Raw genomic sequence first — 20,474 nt, 5'->3', positions numbered from 1 at the left:
CTGAGCCTTCAGCAACTCACCCTTTTTGCCAGTGGAGGGTCTTGCATCCACGTTGATGGCTGCTGACTGATCAGAATGGGGTTGGTAAAGGTTGGGATGGCTGTGGCAATTTCTTCAAACAAGACAACAGAGAGTTTACTGCATTGATTGGCTCTTCCTCTCAGTATTCCTCTGTAGCCTGCAATGCTGTTTCATAGCATTTACCCACACGAGACTTTCTTTCGAATTTCAGACAATCCTCTCAAACCCTGCCACTACTTTACCAACTAAGGTTATGCAATATTCCAAATACTATGTTGTCATTTCAACAACGTTCACAACGTCTTCACAAGGAGGAAATTCCATCTCAACAAACCTCTTTCTGTGCTCATTCATAAGAAACAATTCCTTCTCCGTTAAAGTTACATCATAAGATTTCAAAAATTCAATCACATCTTTAGGCTCCACTTTTGATTCTGGTTTTTTTCCTGTTTTTACCACATCCATAGTTATTTTTTCTTGTTTCTTATTTCAATAGCTTTAGGGATGCAACTGGTTTTTCTGTTACAAGAATGAATTGGATAGTACTGAACGCTGGGATTTTAGTGTTCCCATCACCCGGGTAGGGTACACTGCACACAATAGGTAGTCTTTTTATCCTTTACCTCCTTCCCACCCTCCCCACTTCTGAGTCTTAACGTCTTCTATACCACTCTGTATGCCTCCGCATACCCATGGATGAGCTCTTACTTACAAATGAGAACATGTGGTATTTGGTTTCTTGTTCATGAGTTATTTCACTTAGCATAATGGTCTCCAGGTCCATCCAACTTGCTACAAAATACATTGTTTCATTCATTTTTGTTGTCTGAGTAGTATTCCACCCATTGGTTAATGAGCACTTAAGTGGATTCCATATCTTTGCAATCATGAATTGTATTGCAATAAACATATGTGTTCTGCTGTATTTTTTATATAATGACTTTTTTCCCTTAAGTAGATACCCAGTAGTGGAATTGCTGGATTGGCTAGTAGATCTACTTTTAGTTCTTTGCGAAATCTCCATACTGTTTTCCATAGGGGTTGTAGTAATTTACATTCCCATGAGCAGTGTGTAGCATTCCCTTTTCACCACATCTGTGCCAATGTCTATCGTTTTTTGACTTTTTGAGAATGGCCATCTGGCTGGAGTAACATGACATCTCATTGTGGTTTTAATCTGCCCTCCCCTAATGGTTTAGTGATATTGAGCATTTTCTGCATGTGCTTCTTGGCCATTTATATATCTTCTGTTGAGAAATGTACGTTCATGTTGTTTCTCACTTTTAAATGGGATTGTTGTTTTCATGCTGATTTGTTTGACCTCCTCATAGATTCTGGATATTAGTCCTTTGCATAGTTTGCAAACATTTCCTCCCTTTCTACAGGTTGTCTGTTGACTCTGTTGAGTTTCTTTTCCTGTGCAGAAATTTTTTAGTTTAATTAGATCCCATTTATTTATTTTTATTTTTGTTGCATTTGTTTTGGGGTTTTTAGTCATAAATTCTTTGCATAGACCAGTGATGTTCCGAAGAGGTTTTTTTGTAGGGTTTTCTTCTAGAACTGTTAAGGTTTTGGGTCTGAGATTTAAGTCTTTAACCTATCTAGAGTTAATTTTTCTATGTGGTGAGACATAGGGATCCAGTTTCATTCTTCTGCATGTGGCTGTCCAGTTTTCCCAGTACCATTTATTAAATTGGGAGTCTTGACCCCAGCATATGTTTTTGTCTGTTTTGTGGAAGATTAGTTGGTTGTTAGCATTTGGCTTTACTTCTAGCTTCACTTTTCCATTCCTTTGGTCTGTGTGTCTACTTTCACAGCAGTACCATGCTGTTTTGGTTACTACAGGCTAACATCTCCCAGAAATATTACAGCACTATGGGAACACGGGAGTAAGAGTTTTCTTACGAGAGCAGGTCTGGGTGTGGGACGCTGCATTTGTTTCCTGTGGATGCTATAACAAACTACTATAAACTTTGGCAGCTTTGAACAATAAAAATTAATTATTTGTAAGTTCATAAGGCCATAAATCTAAAACCAAGGAATTAGAAAGGTCAATTCCCTCTAAAGGCTCTAAAGGAAAAATCATTCTATGCCTCTCTCCCAGCTTCTGAGGGTTGCCAGCAATCTTTGACACCCCTTTGCTTGTAGACACACCACTCCAGTCTCTACTTCAGTTTTTCCATCACCTTCTTCTGTGTCTCCCTGTGTCCTCCCTTGTTCTTACAAGGACACCAGTGTTTTTACAAGCTCATCCTAAATTCAGGATGCATTCATCTCAAGATCCTTAACTGATTATATCTGCAAAGATACAAAGTCCAAGTATCATCACATTCTGAATTTCCATGTGCACATGAATTTTGGGAGGAACCTATTCAACCAACTCCAGATTCTCTTCTTGTTCTATGACTTACAAATACAGTGCTTCTCAAGGCTCTAAATGGCCTTAAGACAGGTGTCTCTGGGTCTACAATGGTCAGAAAATTCTTTGTACTGTAAAGTTATCAGAGACTCTGTAGACATTTCTCCCCTTTCCTCCTGCATCATGGTTTCTGAAGTACTTCTTGGAAAGAAAATAGGCTGCACTAATCTTCAAATAATTTATCTTTATCAATAAAACCTCAGAAAATTAAACCATAAAGAAATTCTTCCAAAATGCACACTATCAGTTTGAATGAAATCCACAAAGGCTCCAAAGACAGAATAAAGCCTGGGGTGTGTGTCCTGTCTCTTCAGGAGGCTTTTCAACTCTTGGTAAAAGGATACCAGATACAAACAGACGGCTGGCCTAGATTTGGATGTGGAAGAGTGTAAATAGCTGTTAGCTTATTATAGTAGAAATCTCAAATGCTTGTAGTTGCTTTCAGTCGGGTGGGTGTTTTTCATGCGGCTCCATTTTTCTATAGTCGGTGATGGGAGAAATACCTTTTGTTTAGCCAAACACGGTAAGTCGAGCTGCCGTCTCTCATCAGAATAGGGAGTGAAAAGATGGAACCCCAGGTGGCACAGACCTGAGGGTACTTTCCTAATACAAAACTTAGGCCTTTACTGTTACAAAGTATCAGAGAAGGCTATGTGTTCACTTACAAAAACAGTAAGGTCAAATCTACAGTGCTTTCCTAGGCAATGATCCCCAGTGCACCATTATTCCCCATGTTCCTTGTAGCAAGGTAGACGGCTTCATTTATAAAGCATTACAAGAGAATGAAATGGTAAATTATATTAAGAGCCTCAGAATTACAACTAGAAATTTTACAGGACTTTCTTTCCATATAATTCTATGGCTATTCAACACAAGGAAAGTTGGGGAAGATTCCAATAAAACAGATATTAAGAAAGGAAGTGTTACTTTTATGCTACCATCTTTTGTGGGAGGTATCTTTTATTAATATTAAGTTAGATAAAACGTACATTGCTATTAAAGATTCAAGACTTTGAAGTCTCTTGATTTGCCGCTGTCTCTCTATTATCAATATCCCCAAAACTAATCTTTTCTTACACAATTTCTAACCACTTGTATTTCTGAAATGCAGAAAATAAGAGTTTTACCTCCAAATCAATGCATAGTACTTTTCACATACCAGATAATCTACCAAAACTTGTTGACAAAAATGAGACAGAAATAGAAACCACCCTTCTGAAATTCGCTGAATAAAACACAAAAAGAAGTACCATCATTTATTTATTCAGGAAGAAAGGAGTTCTAGTTTTGGATGCTCTTTATTTCTGAAACTCTCCTTGCCATTCAGGTGCATTCATTGGAGGGAGAAAGGTAGAATTATTTAGACTGTAGAATTGTATAAATTACAGCCCAGGGGAAAGAAAAAAAGGCAACGCTGATCAATTTTGCCACAAAGCCATACACTCTCAAGCCCCCTCATACATGTCAAATTTCTGAGTGTTATGATATGTCATTCTTTGGCCTCGTAGGAAATTTGAGCAACCATATTGAGCAGTCAATAGAACTCCTTTTTCTTTTCACAACATCCAAGCAATATTTTCTACCTTTGTTTTAAGTCACTCAAAGCGAGATTTTTACAGTTTCTTTGACATGTTCTTCCACTTAAAAATTTTTGCATTTCTGCTTCAGAATCTAATTCCCTTTTGAAATACATTTCTAAAACTATGTTCTGATAATACTGAATTATGAGAAAAAGTATGCAGAGATACATGCATACTTGAGAAATAGATGGCATCTGGAAGATAACTGGAACCATTCTTGTTGGAAGTCACTAGAGGACTGTGGAATATATAAACTTAATCATTGATTTTAAATTAGTAATAACTGCAGCCCTCACTTTAAGAGATCTATATGCTGACATGTACTGAAGTGTAGTGGAAAGTGCAATTTTTAAAAAAAGACTCAACCAGCTGTGTAATTGTGTTGATACATGAATGCCTCTTCTTTGTGAATTTTTAAACTTTCTTTCCTTGAATATTATCAAAGCTAATACAATAACCGTATGCCTACCACACAAAATTAATATTAACATTGTATCATGTTTGATTCAGATTTTTATTTTTGTGAAAGATCGAAAATCTACAGATAAAGTTTTATTCTTCCCTGAACCCCTCCCCAATCTAGTACCTTTCTCTCTATGTCTAGCATTAATCACTGTCTTATATTAGCTGAGTATGCAATATATATTTTAAGGTATTTATAATCAATAGATATTTAAAGATAATATATAAGTGCATACATACAGAATTATGGGGATTTTTCAGTTTACAGAAATGTTATTAAACTCTATGCAACTTTCTACAATTTGCTTTTTATTTTCACTTCAACTTAGATGTTTTGTAATATATTCATATATGTGCAATATAGTCCATTCAATTTAACTGCTGTCTCATATCCTGAAGAAATAATTGCTTATCAATTTTCCTCCACAGTCGCATTTGAGCTTCTTTTCTCTCTCTCTTATGAATAATACTATCATTTGCACAATTACATACCCTAGAATTCTCCAAGACATACCTCCATAAATGGAATTGTCAAACCATGGTGTACCAGGGTCTTCAAAAAGTTCATGAAAAATGCATACTATGAAAAACTATGCATAGGTTCCAAATTTTGTACACCAAAATAAACTTATATTAATTTGTTATAACATGTCTAAACAGCATCCAGTTTGAGGCACTAGGAAGGATAAGACATCAGTTTGAAAAGAGCCCCTAGAGGAGCAACATGAATTCTGCTAAAACTGAAGTAAGAAAAAACATGGAACTTATGACAAAGCATGGGTAGAAGAATGGTGAAATCACTGATGCTTTAGAAATGTTCTCCTTACGGGAGTAATGCTTCAAAGAAATCAGCAGTTTACAAATGAATAGCTGATTTTAAGAGAATGACAATGTTGCAGCTCATAGCAGCAGACCATCCACATCAGTCTGCAAGAAACAATTTATCTTGTTTGTGCCCTAATTGAAGAGAGCCAACATTTAACAGCAGAAACAATAGTCAACAGCATAGACTTTTCAGTTGGTTCCGTTTGCACAATGATAATTGAAAAATTAAAGTTGAGCAAAAATTAAAGTTGCCAAAAACATTGTCCCCCGTCAGCTACAGACGAGAGCACAGATTTAAACAGAAATTTTAAACAAGTGGGATCAAGATCCTGAAGTAGCATTTTTTGAAGAATTATAACAGAAGAAATATGGCTTTACCACTACATTCCTGAAGACAAATGCAAGCAATGGCTACCAAGAGATGGAAGTGGTCCAGTCAAGAGTACATTTCATGGCAACAAGTTTGTGGGATACTCAAGGAATTTTTCTTGTAGATCTTCTGGAGGGCCAAAGAACAATAACATCTTAATATGAGAGTGTTTTTGAGAAAGTTAGCCAAAGCTTTAGCAGAAAAATTCCAGGGAGAGCTTTACCAGAGAATCCTCCTCCACCACAATGCTCCTGCCAATCCGTCTCATCAAACAAGGACACTTTTACAAGAGTTTGGATGGGAAATCACTAGGTATTCACCTTACAGTTCTGATTTGGCTCCTTTTAGCTTTGTTTTTTTTTTTTTTTTTTTTTTTTTTTTTTTTTTGCATGTCTCCAAATCTTAAAAAATATTTAAGGATTACTTAATTTCTTCAGTTAATAATGTATTTTAAGATGTAGAAAAGGCCTTCGATAAAACTCAATATCCCTTCATGTTAAAAACTCTCGATAAACTAAGTATTGAAGGAACAAACCTCAAAATAAGAGCCACATATGACAAACCCACACCCAGTATCATACAGAGAGCAGAAAAGCTGAAAGCATGCCCCTTGAAAACCAGCACAAGGCAAGGATGCCCACGCTCACCACTCCTATTTAACATAGTATTGGAAGTTCTGGCCAGAGTAATCAGGCAAGAGAAAGAAATAAAGGGTATTCAAATAGGAAAAGAAGAAGTGAAAGTACCTTTGCTTGTAGATGATGTGATCCCAAATCTAGAAAATCCCACCGTCTGAGCACAAAAGCTTCTTAGGCTAATAAGCAACTTCAGCAAAGATACAAAATCAACCTGCAGAAATCACTGGCATTCCTATACACCGACAAAAGACATGCAGAGAGCCAAATCATGAATGGTCTCCCATTCACAATTGCTACAAAAAGAATAAAATATCCCGCGTCACTGATTTCTGCATCTGGCTCTGGATGCTTCCAGTCTTAGCTGGGTCCATCTGGCAGGCTGTACTACAGACCTCCACATGTTGGACAGTAGGATTCAGCAGAGAAGGAGTCCCACATCCTCCTTCCATACATCCTCCTTTCCCAACTGCTCTTCCACCTCCCACTGTCCCTTTGTCTACTTTACTGCTCAATCTGGATTCTGGGGAACCTCCTCCCAAAAAGCCATTAGAAGGAAATGCCAAGCACTGAAATTTTGTCAAGAATTGGAGGTTCTTGGAACAGAGAGACTTAATGATCAAAAAGAACCAGCCCCCTAGCAAGGCGCCTAAGTTGCACTCTGAACCTTCAAAGAAAGGGGAAACTCCTAGGGTGGATGCCACTTGGAAGACCCCTCCCTTCCCCCAAAAAGAGAAGACCACTGCCTCCAGCAATGGGTCAGGACGGCGCCTGGGCAAGAAAGCCACAGTGTCTGGCTGACCCCTGCCCTTCAAAGAAGGCTGTTTCTGTTGATGCTCAAGTAGATTTTCTGGGGTTCCAGAGTGCCCTTCCAAAGATTAATAGCCACCCAACCCACTCCCAAGAAAAGGGCTTTCAGTAGAAATCCTCTAAGAAGAACTATCCTCAGGAGAATGCCCCACAGAACTCCACCCAAGCTTATTCAGAGAATAAATACTCCAGAGCATCCCAGAAGTTGCCAAGGAAAATAGTGGCATTGACTCTGAGATGGTGGGCACAGGATGCAGGGGCATGTTAGTTCCTTGGCTCAATGTAGCACTGTCAACTACAATGGCGATGTGATTTATGATGAGTACATCCTTCCTCCCACCACACTGTGGATTACTGGACCAAATGGAGTGGTATCCAGAAGCAGCACAAGGTGCATGCCACACCCTTCAAGATTACCCAAGGCCAGGTATTGAAGATACTCATCGGGAAGGTAGTGGTGGGGCATGTCATCCACGACGACTTCGGAGCCCTTCAGTACTTTCACCCAAAGTCCCTCACTTGTGACATCTCTTATATCCCAACCCCTCAACCGGAAGGATCCCATATCCTCCCGCCTGATTGCCCAGAGAATGCCTCCATGTCTCTGAAGCATTTCACCAAAAAGCTGTTAAACTGGAATATCCAGGTTAGGAAGAGATTATATTCCTCTGTGGAAGATGCCCAGGCCACCATGAAGCGGTACCAGTTGGTTGAAGTTGAGTGGGAAGAGCACCTATCCAGAATGCCCCTAAAGGCTAGAGGCAGTGGGGACGCTGGTGATGTGGGGAGGCTGAGGCAGGGCCCAGGAGAAACAGGGCAGCAGACCAATGACAGCTCCACCAACTCCTCATCTTTGGAAGCTAGTATTACAGAGAGCTAGGGCTCTACCCCAGACTTAACATCCTTTGAAATTTCACTTCGGGTGTTGTGTCCTGTGTCTGGTTAAGTGTCCCACAGAAGGGGGAAGCCTTCACATTAGAACCCAGCCCTATACCATTTACTTCTTAAATGGTGCTAGCCACAGGTGTCCCCAGTGCTCTGTGCCAGTCAAGATTTTTAACTTTCAAGGGGCAGGACATACTAGAAAATGTAGTTTCCCAAACTGCCTTATCACTTGGGTGGACATATGTCTCTTTATATGCCTTTTGGTCTTGAATAATTAACAACAAAAGTAATTACAACGAAGGAAAAAAATTGACAAATAGGATCGAATTAAACTAAAGGGCTTCTGCACAGCAAAATAAACTATCAGCAGAGCTAACAGACAACCTCCAGAATGGGAGAAAAATTTTGCAATCTATCCATCTGACAAAGTTCTAACATCCAGAATCTACGAGGAACTTAAGCAAATCAACAAGAAAAAAAAAAAAAACATTAAAAAGTGGTCAAAGGACATGAACAGACACTTCTCAAAAGAAGACATTTTATGTGGCCAAAAACCATATGAGAAAAAACCAAACAACACCGATCATTAGAGAGATGCAAATCAAAATCCCAGTGAAATACCATCTCACTCAAGTCAGAATGGCAATAATGAAAAAGTCAAGAAACAACAGATGCTGGTAAAGATGCAGAGAAGATGAAATGCTTTTATACTGTTGGTGGGAATGCAAATTAATTCAACTGTTGTGGAAGATGGTGTGGCAATTCCTTAAAGATCTAGAAGCAGAAATATTATTTGACCCAACAATCCCTTTACTAGGCGTATACCCAAAGGAATACAAATCATTCTGTTTTAAAGATACATGCACATGTATATTCATTGCAGCACCATTCACAATAGCAAAGACATTTCATCAATCTGAAAGCCCATCAATGATAGACTGGGTAAAGAAAATGTGCTACTTATACACAATGGAGTACTATGTAGCCATCAAAAGAAATGAGATGATGTCCTTTGCAGAAACATGGATGGAGGTGGAAGCTTTATCCTCAGAAAACTAACACAGTGTTCATTTTTCTATTAAGCTTTTTCTTTAATATTTGTAACATACAATATTTTTTGTGTCTAGTGATTATTGATCTCCCTTGTATATTGCAAATGTCTTCTGTAGCTCATTTTTTAACTTCATGTTTTTTTGTGTTTTTTTTTTAGCAGAAGCTTTTAAACTTTATAAAACATCAAATTTTGTCTTTGTTTATAACTTCTTGACCTGTCTTAAGAAATTCTTTCCACCTGTGGCCATAAATATATCAAATATATTTTATTCTAATATTTTGAATGCTTAAGATATTAATGTATAATATATTATATAATGTATGTTTAGAACTTTTATAAATGTTATAAAATTGATCATTTGTCTTTCTTTATAACTTCTTGCCTGAGATACTGGTTTAAGAAATTATTTCCTATCCTGTGGTCATAAATACATTTACTACATCTTAGTCTAACATTTTGAATGCTTAAGACTTTAATGCATATCTAGGACTTTTTAAATGTTATAAATGTATTAATTTATATCAATTGAATTTTATAAATGGCATTACATTTATTTGTAAATGTTATAAATTAAATATTACATATTAATGCACTTCACATTAAATAATATATTTTTGAACACTTGGAATTTTAATGTATATTAAAGTATTCAACGTATATTTAGAACACATATATTGTATACAAGTTTTTCTTCCTTTATAAGTTCTGAAGGTGTCTGGTTTAAGAGAGCCTTTCGTATCCTGTGGTTATGATATTTTACTACATTTTATTCTAATTTCTAAGTTGCTTTATTTTAGTTTTTGGAATAAAAAATCAAATAGATCAAACTGAGTTTTTGAAATGGCTATGGTCCCATGCAGGCTTGGGTCCAGCTAAGGGCTCTCTAGCTGCCCTATTTATTCTGAGACAAAAGAATTTATGTAGATGCATTAGTAGATGGCCTTTGCACAATATTAGCGTGGAAATACTTACCATGCTGCTAGATTTCATAGGAACGCTTCTAGAGTTTCCACACCACAGTTTCCGGAACATCTTCTTCTAGTCCTAATTTGCAAAAGATTTTATCATAAATACATGCTGAATTTTACTGATGACTGCTTATTCTACAATTGTAGAAAATTATTATGTTTTTCTTTATTCTGTAAATGTAGTTGATTAGATTTATAGATTTTTGTGAATGGCAGCCAGCTTCCTGTTCCTGGAGTAAGTCCCATTTTACTTCTTATTTATTCATTTATTTTAAACATCTGTATTTTGCTGCTAATACCTTATGATTTTTACATGTCCGTCATATATACAATTTGATTATAATCTGAATTTCATGTGTTATAATTAATAAATTATGCCATTAAGTTTATACTAGCCTAATAAAATTAGCTATAATCTCTTCATATTTTCCTTTATATCTGCATATTAAAGAAACTATCAATTTATTAAAATCCCAGCAAAATTCACTTAGAAAACATTCTGAACAAGGTCCTTTCTTTTAATGGGGAAGATTCTTGACTGAGAAATTAATTTCTTCACTTCGAATTGCTTCATTCAGAGATTTAAAACTTTCTTCTTGAGTTAGTTCTGGTAATGTATATATTTATTTTTAAGTGACCATGTATTGAAGCTTTCAAATTTGTTCATAAGTTTATGTTATGCGTTTCTAGTACTCTCATGATTTGTATACTCTCTTTCCTCATCTAGTTCAACTCTTCAGTCAGGAAAGACAAACGCTGGCTAGACTTCTCATAAAGTCATTTTTCCATCTAATCCGTCATTGAATCATCAGATATGCACTGATCTTGAAAGGTACAGAGAAAACAACTAATACAACCCTCCAAGCCCAGGAATCAAAATTCGGTCGAGTTTCAGTAGAGTTTGACCACAATCTATGTATTATCTACTTGCATAATACTGTATACATATAACCTTATATAGGCAAACATTTCAATAAATATTCTTAATTGTAGGAAAAAAAATCACTGGGTAGAAAAACTGTGATGCTTTCTTTTCTCTTCCAATACCACCAGTCATGAGGAAGTAACCAAGGGACCACCTCCTTCTGGAGGAAGCTTGTGATAATACCAGGACATAGAAAGCAATAGCTTTTGGAATAACAATATCTAAATTTTAAGCCTTTAATACAATGTGAATAAAGTTCATCAATAATTACTTTCCAAAGCTCACAAAACAAGCGCTTGTTTTACAAATTAAACAGAGTACCCCAAATTGAAATCGCTGAATTGACTTTTGGTTTTTCTTTGTTGTTCTTCCTTTTTTTATTTTATTTTTGGACAGGGTCTCGCTCTCTTACCCAGGCTGGAGCACAGTGGTGCCATTACGGCTTGCTGCAGCCTTGCAGTGTAGAACTCCTGGGCTTGAGTGATCCTCCCAGCTCAGCCTCCCAGGTAGCTGGGACTACAGGTGTATGCCACCACACCTAGATAATTTTCTTTTTCTTAAGTAGAGACAAGGTCTCACTATGTTATCTGGGCTGGGCTTGAACTCCTGGCTTCAAGACGTCCTTCCACCTTGTCCCCAAAGTGCTAAGATTACAGGCAGGACTCATCACACTTGACCTTTCTTTTTTAAAGCAACACTTTTCTTTTCTTTTTGAGATAGAGTCTCACTCTCTTGCCTAGGCTCCAGTGCAGTGGCATAATCTCAGCTCACTGCAAACTCTGCCTCCCAGGCTCAAGGGATTCCCTTGCCTCAGCCTCCAAGTAGCTGAATAGAAAAATAGCTATTTTTAGTAGAGACAAGGTTTTGCCATGTTGGCCAGTCTGGTCTCAAACTCCCGCCTCAAGCTCCCAAAGTGCTGGGATAACAGAAATAAGCCATCACCTCTCACCTAAAGCAACGTTTTCTAAAGTGACTCGCAAACAATGATTCCTCAAGAAATGCTGCAAAGGAAGTGAAGGGCAGGGTATTTCAGTCAAAATATACACAAAAGACTGCTCACAATTCCCTTCTCTTAGAGATTTAAAATGCAAACAAACATAATGTTTTTAGAAATTGTGCAATAAAGATACCTGTTCATCTTTGCTTAATCCAATGTTTCAATGTTATTTAATCACAGACCCACTTTTTTTCCATGCAGCATTTATTCGGGGTTATGGAATGTGCTTTGAGTAACACTAATGGAATGGCATTTTCTAGAACTTTAGAAAGTAAAACAGAAAACACACATAGAAATCAATGTGGTAACTTACAGATAGGTTCATAATTAACATAGAGAGAACAACCAAAGTTCAAGGTACTAGCCCTTAATAGTAATCAAATTACCAAGACTCTGTCTCAGAAAAAGTTAAAATTCTTATCCATTTGCATTTCCAAAGTGCTGCTTACCAAAAACATAGTGTGGCTAATGCCCTATTAATGAAAAAGAACACTCATAAAAGCTTTTTCCTCTTTCAATTCCACACATACACGCTTTGGAGTGGGGTACGAGGGATGTAACATTATTCATTTTTAGACCACAAAAGGCTATGGTATTAAACCATCCCTAAAACGGGCCACATTTAAAATCCATTAATATACCCAAATTCCTCTATGTAGCTCTGTCAATACAGATCTTCTTTTTATTGAATTTTCTTAGGGCAATTAACTAGAGCACTCTAACTAAACAGATTTGTATTTATTTAAGTACTGCTAGAGATATGAAAAAAAAATTTTTTTTAACCACACATACACTCTCTTGCCAGGATCTAGGGAATGCTGACCTGTCTGAATGTCTCTTTTCTGCCTTTTGGTCATCTATCTTTAGACTCAGGAGGACCAAGAGTAACTGAATAAACATTATCTTGTCCTTGGCCTCCACCAAGCAAAATCGTTTCTATCTGAGACCATTTCCCTTTAGAGTCCGAGATCATTACTTTAAAGTAGATTGTCAAATGCTCCACCGTTGATCTCAGGTCAGCTCTGCCATTTGCTGCTCTGTGAACCAAGTGCAGGGCATGACATTAAGCCTGTGACTACATAACATGAGAAAAACGTTTTAAGACAGAATAAAACATCACGTACAGTTTCAGGCAGTGAATCTTAGCAATTGAAATATCCTTGTCCCAGGAAACACATCCAGATACTGTTACAGAAAAATGACAACCATGCCGACCCCATAGGCAGTTGTGAGAATTTAATGAGATGATGGATGGGAATGAAAACGGTCCATAACATGCACAGATTTTCAATAAACGGTTTGAAGCACAATGAAATGAAATATGTTTAATCAAATTATGTGTGTGCCTTCCAGGAAATATTGTGGCTACCTGACTGCATGCTTTCGCAGTAGTGCACTACCTAATTTTTTTCTTTCTCCCATTCTTATACTCCATCCGACAATCTTGGTCAGCCTTGTATATAATTAGGAAAGGACGCTGCCTGTATAATGTTGCCTGATGCATACAAAACAAAGTCCCCAATTCTGAAACCTCTCCTTTTTAATGTGATGTAGTAAAATTTAAATGTTAGTATCCATATCTTAAGAGAGCATTATGATATATAAAATGTGTTCCATATAAGATCTTATATCATCTCTTCCACCACTACTAGTTAGGCAGGTCAAGTCCTTTGTACCCATTGTTCAGATAAGTGAGATAAGACTTCAAGAGGTTGTATCCAGGCTGAACAGCCCTCCCAACAACCAAACCAACCTCCAGAACGGCAGCATGAAGAGGGCTGGTCCAGCGCACACTCCTCATTCAGTCTTTGGGTCCAAACTGTTCTTCCCAGTCTGTTCCTCTCATCTGATTGCATCTTCTTTCTGACACTTCAGCTGTCAATTCGCTCCTCATTTCTTCACTTTTATCCTCTTGTGAATTTCCAGTTTTATGCTTGGCACTACTTCTGTATCTCTACTCAAGTTACGTGGCCTCATCTACTCTTCCCATTTCCTCTGGCGCCCCGAGTACTCTGCATTTGGTCTCCCTGACCTAAGCACCCAACTTCCTCCCAAGAAAGAACTTCCAATGGGCTTTGCAGGCGCTAAGCAAGAAGCAGGTATGCGGCACATTGAGTGTCTGCCCCAACATAGTCTGTCTTTTCTGTAGCAAAATTGGAACTGATAACTGAAACCAACATATTTTCCCGTGCTAAACAATTCTGAGACAAAACAAAGTTTCCTGTTCCTGTGTGAAACAACTCCAAAACAAAACATAATTTTCCATTTCCTAATTTCCTAAACAACTTCCAATTTTTAATTTTTTAAACAACAATAGGACTAGGAAAAAACAACAGCTCTTTGCTCCAGGAAATACTCGCTCCAGGTTGGTAAGAGTGTCAACCAATTAAAATGATTTAACTTAGAAAACTAACAGCTAACACACAATGCTTGCTTCAAGACACCTACCCTTGCCTATGGCCACCAGTCCAAAGCCATTTGTCAGAAATTCTGTCCAGTTCCACTGGTTCCCAACATTGTAAAATCCACTTAGAAGTAAGTACCCAGCTGCAAAATCCCTAGAAATGGCTTCCCCTGACTTGTTCCTGAGACATTGGCAAGTCACTGTCTTAGGGTCTTCCCTTATTGCAACAAGTCTAATAAACTTAGTTTTGCTTGATCAACACGTATTTCTCATGATCTTTTTCACAGTCAACGAAGTGACTCCAACATGGGTTTTATCTTCTAAATTATCCTAATTCTTTGTTATAGGATTTTTTTTTTTTTTGAGACGAAGTTTCGCTCTTGTTACCCAGGCTGGAGTGCAATGGCGTGATCTCTGCTCACCCCAACCTCCGCCTCCTGGGCTCAGGCAATTCTCCTGCCTCAGCCTTCTGAGTAGCTGGGATTACAGGCATGCGCCACCATGCCCAGCTCATTTTTTGTATTTTTAGTAGAGACGGGGTTTCACCATGTTGACCTGGATGGTCTCAATCTCTTGACCTTGTGATCCACCCACCTCGGCCTCCCAAAGTGCTGGGATTACAGGCGTGAGCCACCGCGCCCGGCCAGGATTTTTTTTATATTCAAGGATCAAAACTCTCCTTTAAAATGTGAGACATGTGAGATTTATTTGTTGCCACTAACATTTATTTCAAGTATATTTATGTATTGTACATACTCCACTAAATGGCACACGATACATCTTATATTAATAGCACCAACAACAATAGCAACTATCTTTACTATCTTTTATGCATCTTTCAAGCTCCAGACATTTTATATACATTACCTCATTTGTTACGACCATCATGTCAGCAAGGCAAGTTATCATGAGGAAACTAAGGTTCTAAGACATTAAATAACTCTCCTAAACCCACACAACTAGTAAGTAAGATTTAAATCCAGGCAACCTGCTTGCAGAGCCCAAGTTCATGAACGAACAGTACTGTTTAGAATCTTTAAATAGTTCTGATTTCAAAAAACACTTTGTTTCTACTCAGTAAAAATATCCTGACGGAGTGAAAATGACAGAAAAGATATAGGACTTCTGGAAGGAGAACTGAGTAAAATTTGCTTTGTGGGGGTTGAATGGTGTGCAGTGAGGGAAGGACCAAGGCAGAATTGCATGCTGATCAGCCAAGGGGTGAATTGGGCAGCAATGCAGAGAAATTAGGACTTTTATACTTTGCTGGTGGTATTGTAAATTGGTACAATCTCTATGGAGAGTTATTTGGCAATCTCTAGCAAAATCACACGAGGAAACACACACATAGTTGCTTGTATTCACATAAAACATGTCTGCGAAGATACACAAGAAACTGACCAGATGTGTTATGTCTGTGAAGGGGGCTTAGAGCCTGGGGAAGAGGGTTTTAAAAGAAACCTTTTCCTTGTGTAACTTTTGTCTGTCTTGAATATTAAACCACTGACTGTTTCCTTATTAAAGATATAAATGTAATTTTAAAGTAACAAACACAAGACAGTAGGTGTTTTTAAAAAGACCTCTACTCTTGTGAGTTTAAAATCAAAAGTAACTTGTGGTATTATATCCACACTCCCCAGTTGCTCAGACCTATTCCCAAACTTCTGCTGGTACATATTTGATGGATAAATTTCTGATAAATATAAAATATTATAATTTCATTAATCTGAAAACATTAGTAAATCTCATTAGAACTCGGATGCATCCATATATTACACCTAATAGTCTATTCAATATTTATTTTTATTTTAGTATTTTTAAGAAATATTTTTATACCCTGCCTTCCCAGATGCCTTCAAGATTTACAAAGAGCATGAACTAGGGAAGGAATATGTGTTCTTCTGCTGGCAGTAGAGCTTTATTTTATTTAAAAAATGAGCCTGTTTTATTTCAGATAGGAACTTTTATCTTATCTGGAATTCAAATTGTTTTTGAAGTGAAGGGAAGTAATTTGCAAAGCCTGCAGAGCTTCTAAATTTTCACGAATACATGTAAGAGGATGACTCCACTTCACTGAAAGGTGGAGCAGAATGTTCTCTCTGCCAGCTCTGAGCTCCGTGTGTGGGAGGCAGTCACTGGGAGGGCATGTGCACATGACTACTTAACTTCTTCCTTTGTGTGGGAGAGGCCATGGAGAAACTGGATGAGTGAGAAGAAATGTCTGCACTTGCTCTTGGATAAGGGCAGATGCCATATAACCACTGAACTGGCACTCCGGAGTAGAAGGAGGCAAAAGAGTACCACTGAGCAACTCCTGAGTGCCCAACCCTGGTGCTGCCATTCAGGGGCTATGGCCACACCAGAAGAGAAAGCACAGGGTGAGACCCCCCAGGCTGAGGGACCTCTAACACATAAGACCTGAGATTCTTTGTGGAGAGAGCACAGTTCTCTAACTCAAAGGCCATAGCCTTAGAAAAACAGACTGCCATGGAAAGCCTTACATTACCCACTTGACAGTATCATTGCCATCTTCATCATCATTACTCCCTATTATTGGGTGTCTCTATGTGCCACCCACAACAGTGGGCATTTTGCATACATTTCTCTAATCATCACAATATGACCCTAGAGAGTAAGCATAACCTCTAATTTTCAAAATGAAGAAACCGAGGTGCAGAAAAATTAGGTGACCTACCAAGATCACCTGTTACAAGTGGATGAGAACTCGGGGCATTCTGGCTTCTTATATAACAGGACCTCTTTATAAATACTCACGTTGGAAAAATTTCCAAAATGATTGGCAAACCAAAGTAGTACCAAGTGTATTTGAAGGCTACAAATGGTAGCAGTGGGTGGCACAATCTTGCAGCCTCCTGCGCTGAACATCTTCACAGCTCACTCACAGTCACTTGGCAAAGGGCGAGTCATCGTCTGTATCTCATCCAACACCTCTCTGTGTCTTGAGACATTCACCACTCTCACTTTCAGAATGAAGAGCTATCTTCTAGCCAGTACCCTTTCTATGTCATCCACACCCCCTTAGCTTTTCTGAAGCCCAAACTTCCTTTGAACCAAGTATGTGTCTAAAGCATGAAATCTCCTCTGAAACCAGTATTTCGGGAAAGCGGGAGGTAAAAGACTCTACTGCCCAAAGCATTCACTTTTCTCCAATGTGTCGTTTTCTTAGCAACGTGTCCATCTCAAATAAAAGTGTTCTGCACAGCACTTCCACTCTGCAGGTCTCAGGTGTCTGCCTTCCTTTCTGTTCACAGCATATCTTCTGAACTTCAAGTTTTCTCCAGGAAAGATGTCATATTTTCCACATTTCTCTCACTACACATTAGGAATACCCTTTTAGTCACCTCTATGGGTTATGATGGTTTTGAAATAACTGATAGAACATGCATGTGTCAACAAAAGACCTGGCCTCTTCCCCCTTATTCATGCCAGAATTGTGGCTTAAAGCAGTTCAACTTTCTCAAAATGCAGAAAGACCCACTGACTGATGGTCTCTTACACGTTCCATACATGTGTGCACACATAGCAAATCTGATGCATTTTCCAGGCTTTCAGAGTCAAATTGTAACCTCCTTTTTCTGAGAACATTGCCCTGACTTACCTATCCCTTAGCAGGCTTTCCATCCTCTGATCAAATCACAGCATTCATTATTTATGTTATTCGGCACTTAACATCTATAATAATATTTTGAAGCAAACAATTATTAACTGTTTACATTATAAATTCCTTGAGAATAGGAACTAGATGTCATTTTTTTGACACTCAAGATCCTGCCTTGCCCAGAACAGACGTCGGAGAAGAGTAAGTTTCAACATAAAACAGTTGTTTTCTTCTTGTTATTGTTGCTGCTGTTCTTTGAGAACAAGTTTTGCTCCTGCTGCCGAAGCTGGAGTGCAGTGCCGCAGTCTCAGCTCACTACAACCTCTGCCTCCAGGGTTGAAGCGATTCTCCTGACTCAGCCTCCGAGTAGAGGGATTACAGGTGCCTGCCATCACGCCTGGCTAATTTCTTGTGTTTTTAGCAGAGAGGGGTTTCACCACGTTGGCCAGGCTGGTCTCTAACTCCTGACCTCAGTTGATCCACCTGCCTCAGCCTCCGAAAGTGCTGGGATTACAGGCAAAGCAATTGTTTTTTAAACTACAATTTAAAACGTATATATTCTCATAAATATTGCATCCCTTTGGGCCAGGCACGGTGGCTCACGCCTGTAATCCCAACACTTTGGGAGGCCGAGGAGGGTGGATCACGAGATCAAGAGATCAAGACCATTCTGGTCAATATGGTGAAACCCCGTCTCTACTAAAAATACAAAAAATTAGCTGGGCATGGTGGCACATGCCTGTAATCCCAGCTACTCAGGAGGCTGAAGCAGGAGAATTGCCTGAACCCAGGAGACGGAGGTTGCGGTGAGCCAAGATCGCGCCATTGCACTCCAGCCTGGGTAACAAGAGTGAAACTCTGTCTCAAAAATAAATGAATAAATGAATAAATAAATAAATATTGTGTCCCTTTGAAGTAGCAAACAAATGTTATACACTTATTCAAAGATACTTCTAGTACTCAACGCATGCGTACTTCTCCTCCTGTTTTATTATCTTCATAATATTTTTAATTTGCTGAAAAGTAATTGTCAAAAGTTATCAAATGGCAGGAATTTTCATAGAGACTGAAGACTCAAAGCACCACAGAATCAAGAAACTGTAAACCATATGAAGAATAAAGACACATGAAAATGGACTAGGAGAGATACATGCTGTCATTGAGGCATTAAGCAATTGTTATAGCAGCACAGAACACAACCAGTTCCCACCAAGAGGTTCTAGATGCCGAAGAATGAGTGAGAGCTTTACAGAGGAGAGACTGGGAAGGGCGTTCCAGAGCACGCAGCACACATGGCAAACCTGGGGAGAGGCAAGGATGCTGGGGCTGATCTTCACCCTTGAGGACAGATCTCATTTTTGTGGTGGTAGGGACTTGTCAAAGATCTTTAAAAGCCAAGTCTGATACACAAAGTAGTAGATAAAATCTCGACAAGAACCACTGGAGCCTAAGCAGGCATCATAAACTGGCTCTTAGGGAATGTCTAATATAGAATTTACAGATGTGAATTACAGCAATACAAAGAATTACTTAGAGAATAAAGCCCCATTGTATGCATACATTTTGATAAATGTGTTTAAAAATTAGTCTTAACCTCTTGCAATTCAAACTTTGTATTTACTGTTCAACTAAAGAATGTGTGAAGAGCAGAAATTAATACAATCCTGATCTCAAGTTACATTTGAGATTACTGGCCCAAATATTGTGAAGAGTCCATGGACAGTTGGAAATGCTTACACATACTGAAAAATAAGAGTGTACCTTTCTCTTAGTCTCAAACTATATATTGCTTGCAACTTACAGACAAAGAAAATCTTTTGAACTTTTTCAAAGATTACTTGTAAGATATTATCTCATGCTATCATTTTAGTAATTTTTATTGTATATCGCCAAAATAATAAGAAAATTATTCTTTAAGCCGTGAGTTCTCAGCACAAATCCAGGTAGCCATTTTGGTTGGTGCCTGGAATGCCTATGAGATGGAGGCTCCCACTACCCTGAGATAAGGGGAGCTGAAGGTAGGGAGCCAAGTGATCTGGCTCAGCAGGTCCCACCCCCACAAAGACCAGCAAACTGAAACCCTCTAGCTTGAGAGTTTCGAGCCAGCACAGCAGGTTGAGATCGACCCTGGATGGTTGAGCTCAGTGAAGGGAAGGGTGTCCACCATTGCCAAGGCAGTTAGCAATGTGTAAACCTTACACAGGTAAGATTAATCTTACCTGTGTAAACAAAAGAGCAGGGAAGTTTACATAGCAGCTGAATGGAGCTCGTGGCAGCTCAACCGCACCTCTGCAGGCAGAGTGTGACTAGACTCCCTCCCTACTGGGCAGGGCATCTCTGAAAAAAGGCAGCAGCATGTCAGGAACTTATAAAAAAAAAAAACAACCCACCTTCCTGGGACAGAGCACCTGGGAAAAGGGGCAGTTGGTGAGTTTTGCTGCAACAGACTTAAACATCCCTGCCCAGGAGCCCTAAAGGGAGCAATGGAGCTCCCAGCACA

At 38.6% G+C, this 20,474-nt stretch overlaps 1 protein-coding gene and 1 pseudogene across 12 annotated transcripts in view; one reads left to right on the top strand and one right to left on the bottom strand.

Moving 5' to 3' along the window:
• The window catches only part of LOC128931694 (uncharacterized), an 818,901-nt gene that overhangs the window by 644,022 nt on the left and 154,405 nt on the right, over positions 1–20,474 (bottom strand). For 11 of the 12 annotated variants that reach the window (XR_013533632.1, XM_078368202.1, XM_078368204.1 and 8 more), the window contains one exon: positions 10,034–10,105. Coding sequence is in view for 4 of the 12 variants with exons in the window: in XM_078368202.1 (XP_078224328.1) it covers positions 10,048–10,105 (58 nt within the window). In the remaining 8 variants the exon portion in view is untranslated. Of the gene's footprint in view, positions 1–10,033; positions 10,106–12,084; positions 13,697–20,474 lie in introns of those variants that run through there. The other variant, XR_008480428.2, reaches the window with a different exon arrangement.
• LOC100386625 (interferon-stimulated 20 kDa exonuclease-like 2 pseudogene) lies at positions 6,661–8,002 on the top strand (annotated as a pseudogene).

The sequence above is a fragment of the Callithrix jacchus genome, chromosome 4 (assembly GCF_049354715.1).
Source record: "Callithrix jacchus isolate 240 chromosome 4, calJac240_pri, whole genome shotgun sequence".
In the NCBI taxonomy this organism is placed as follows: domain Eukaryota; kingdom Metazoa; phylum Chordata; class Mammalia; order Primates; family Cebidae; genus Callithrix; species Callithrix jacchus.
This window is presented reverse-complemented; position numbering and strand designations above follow the sequence as displayed.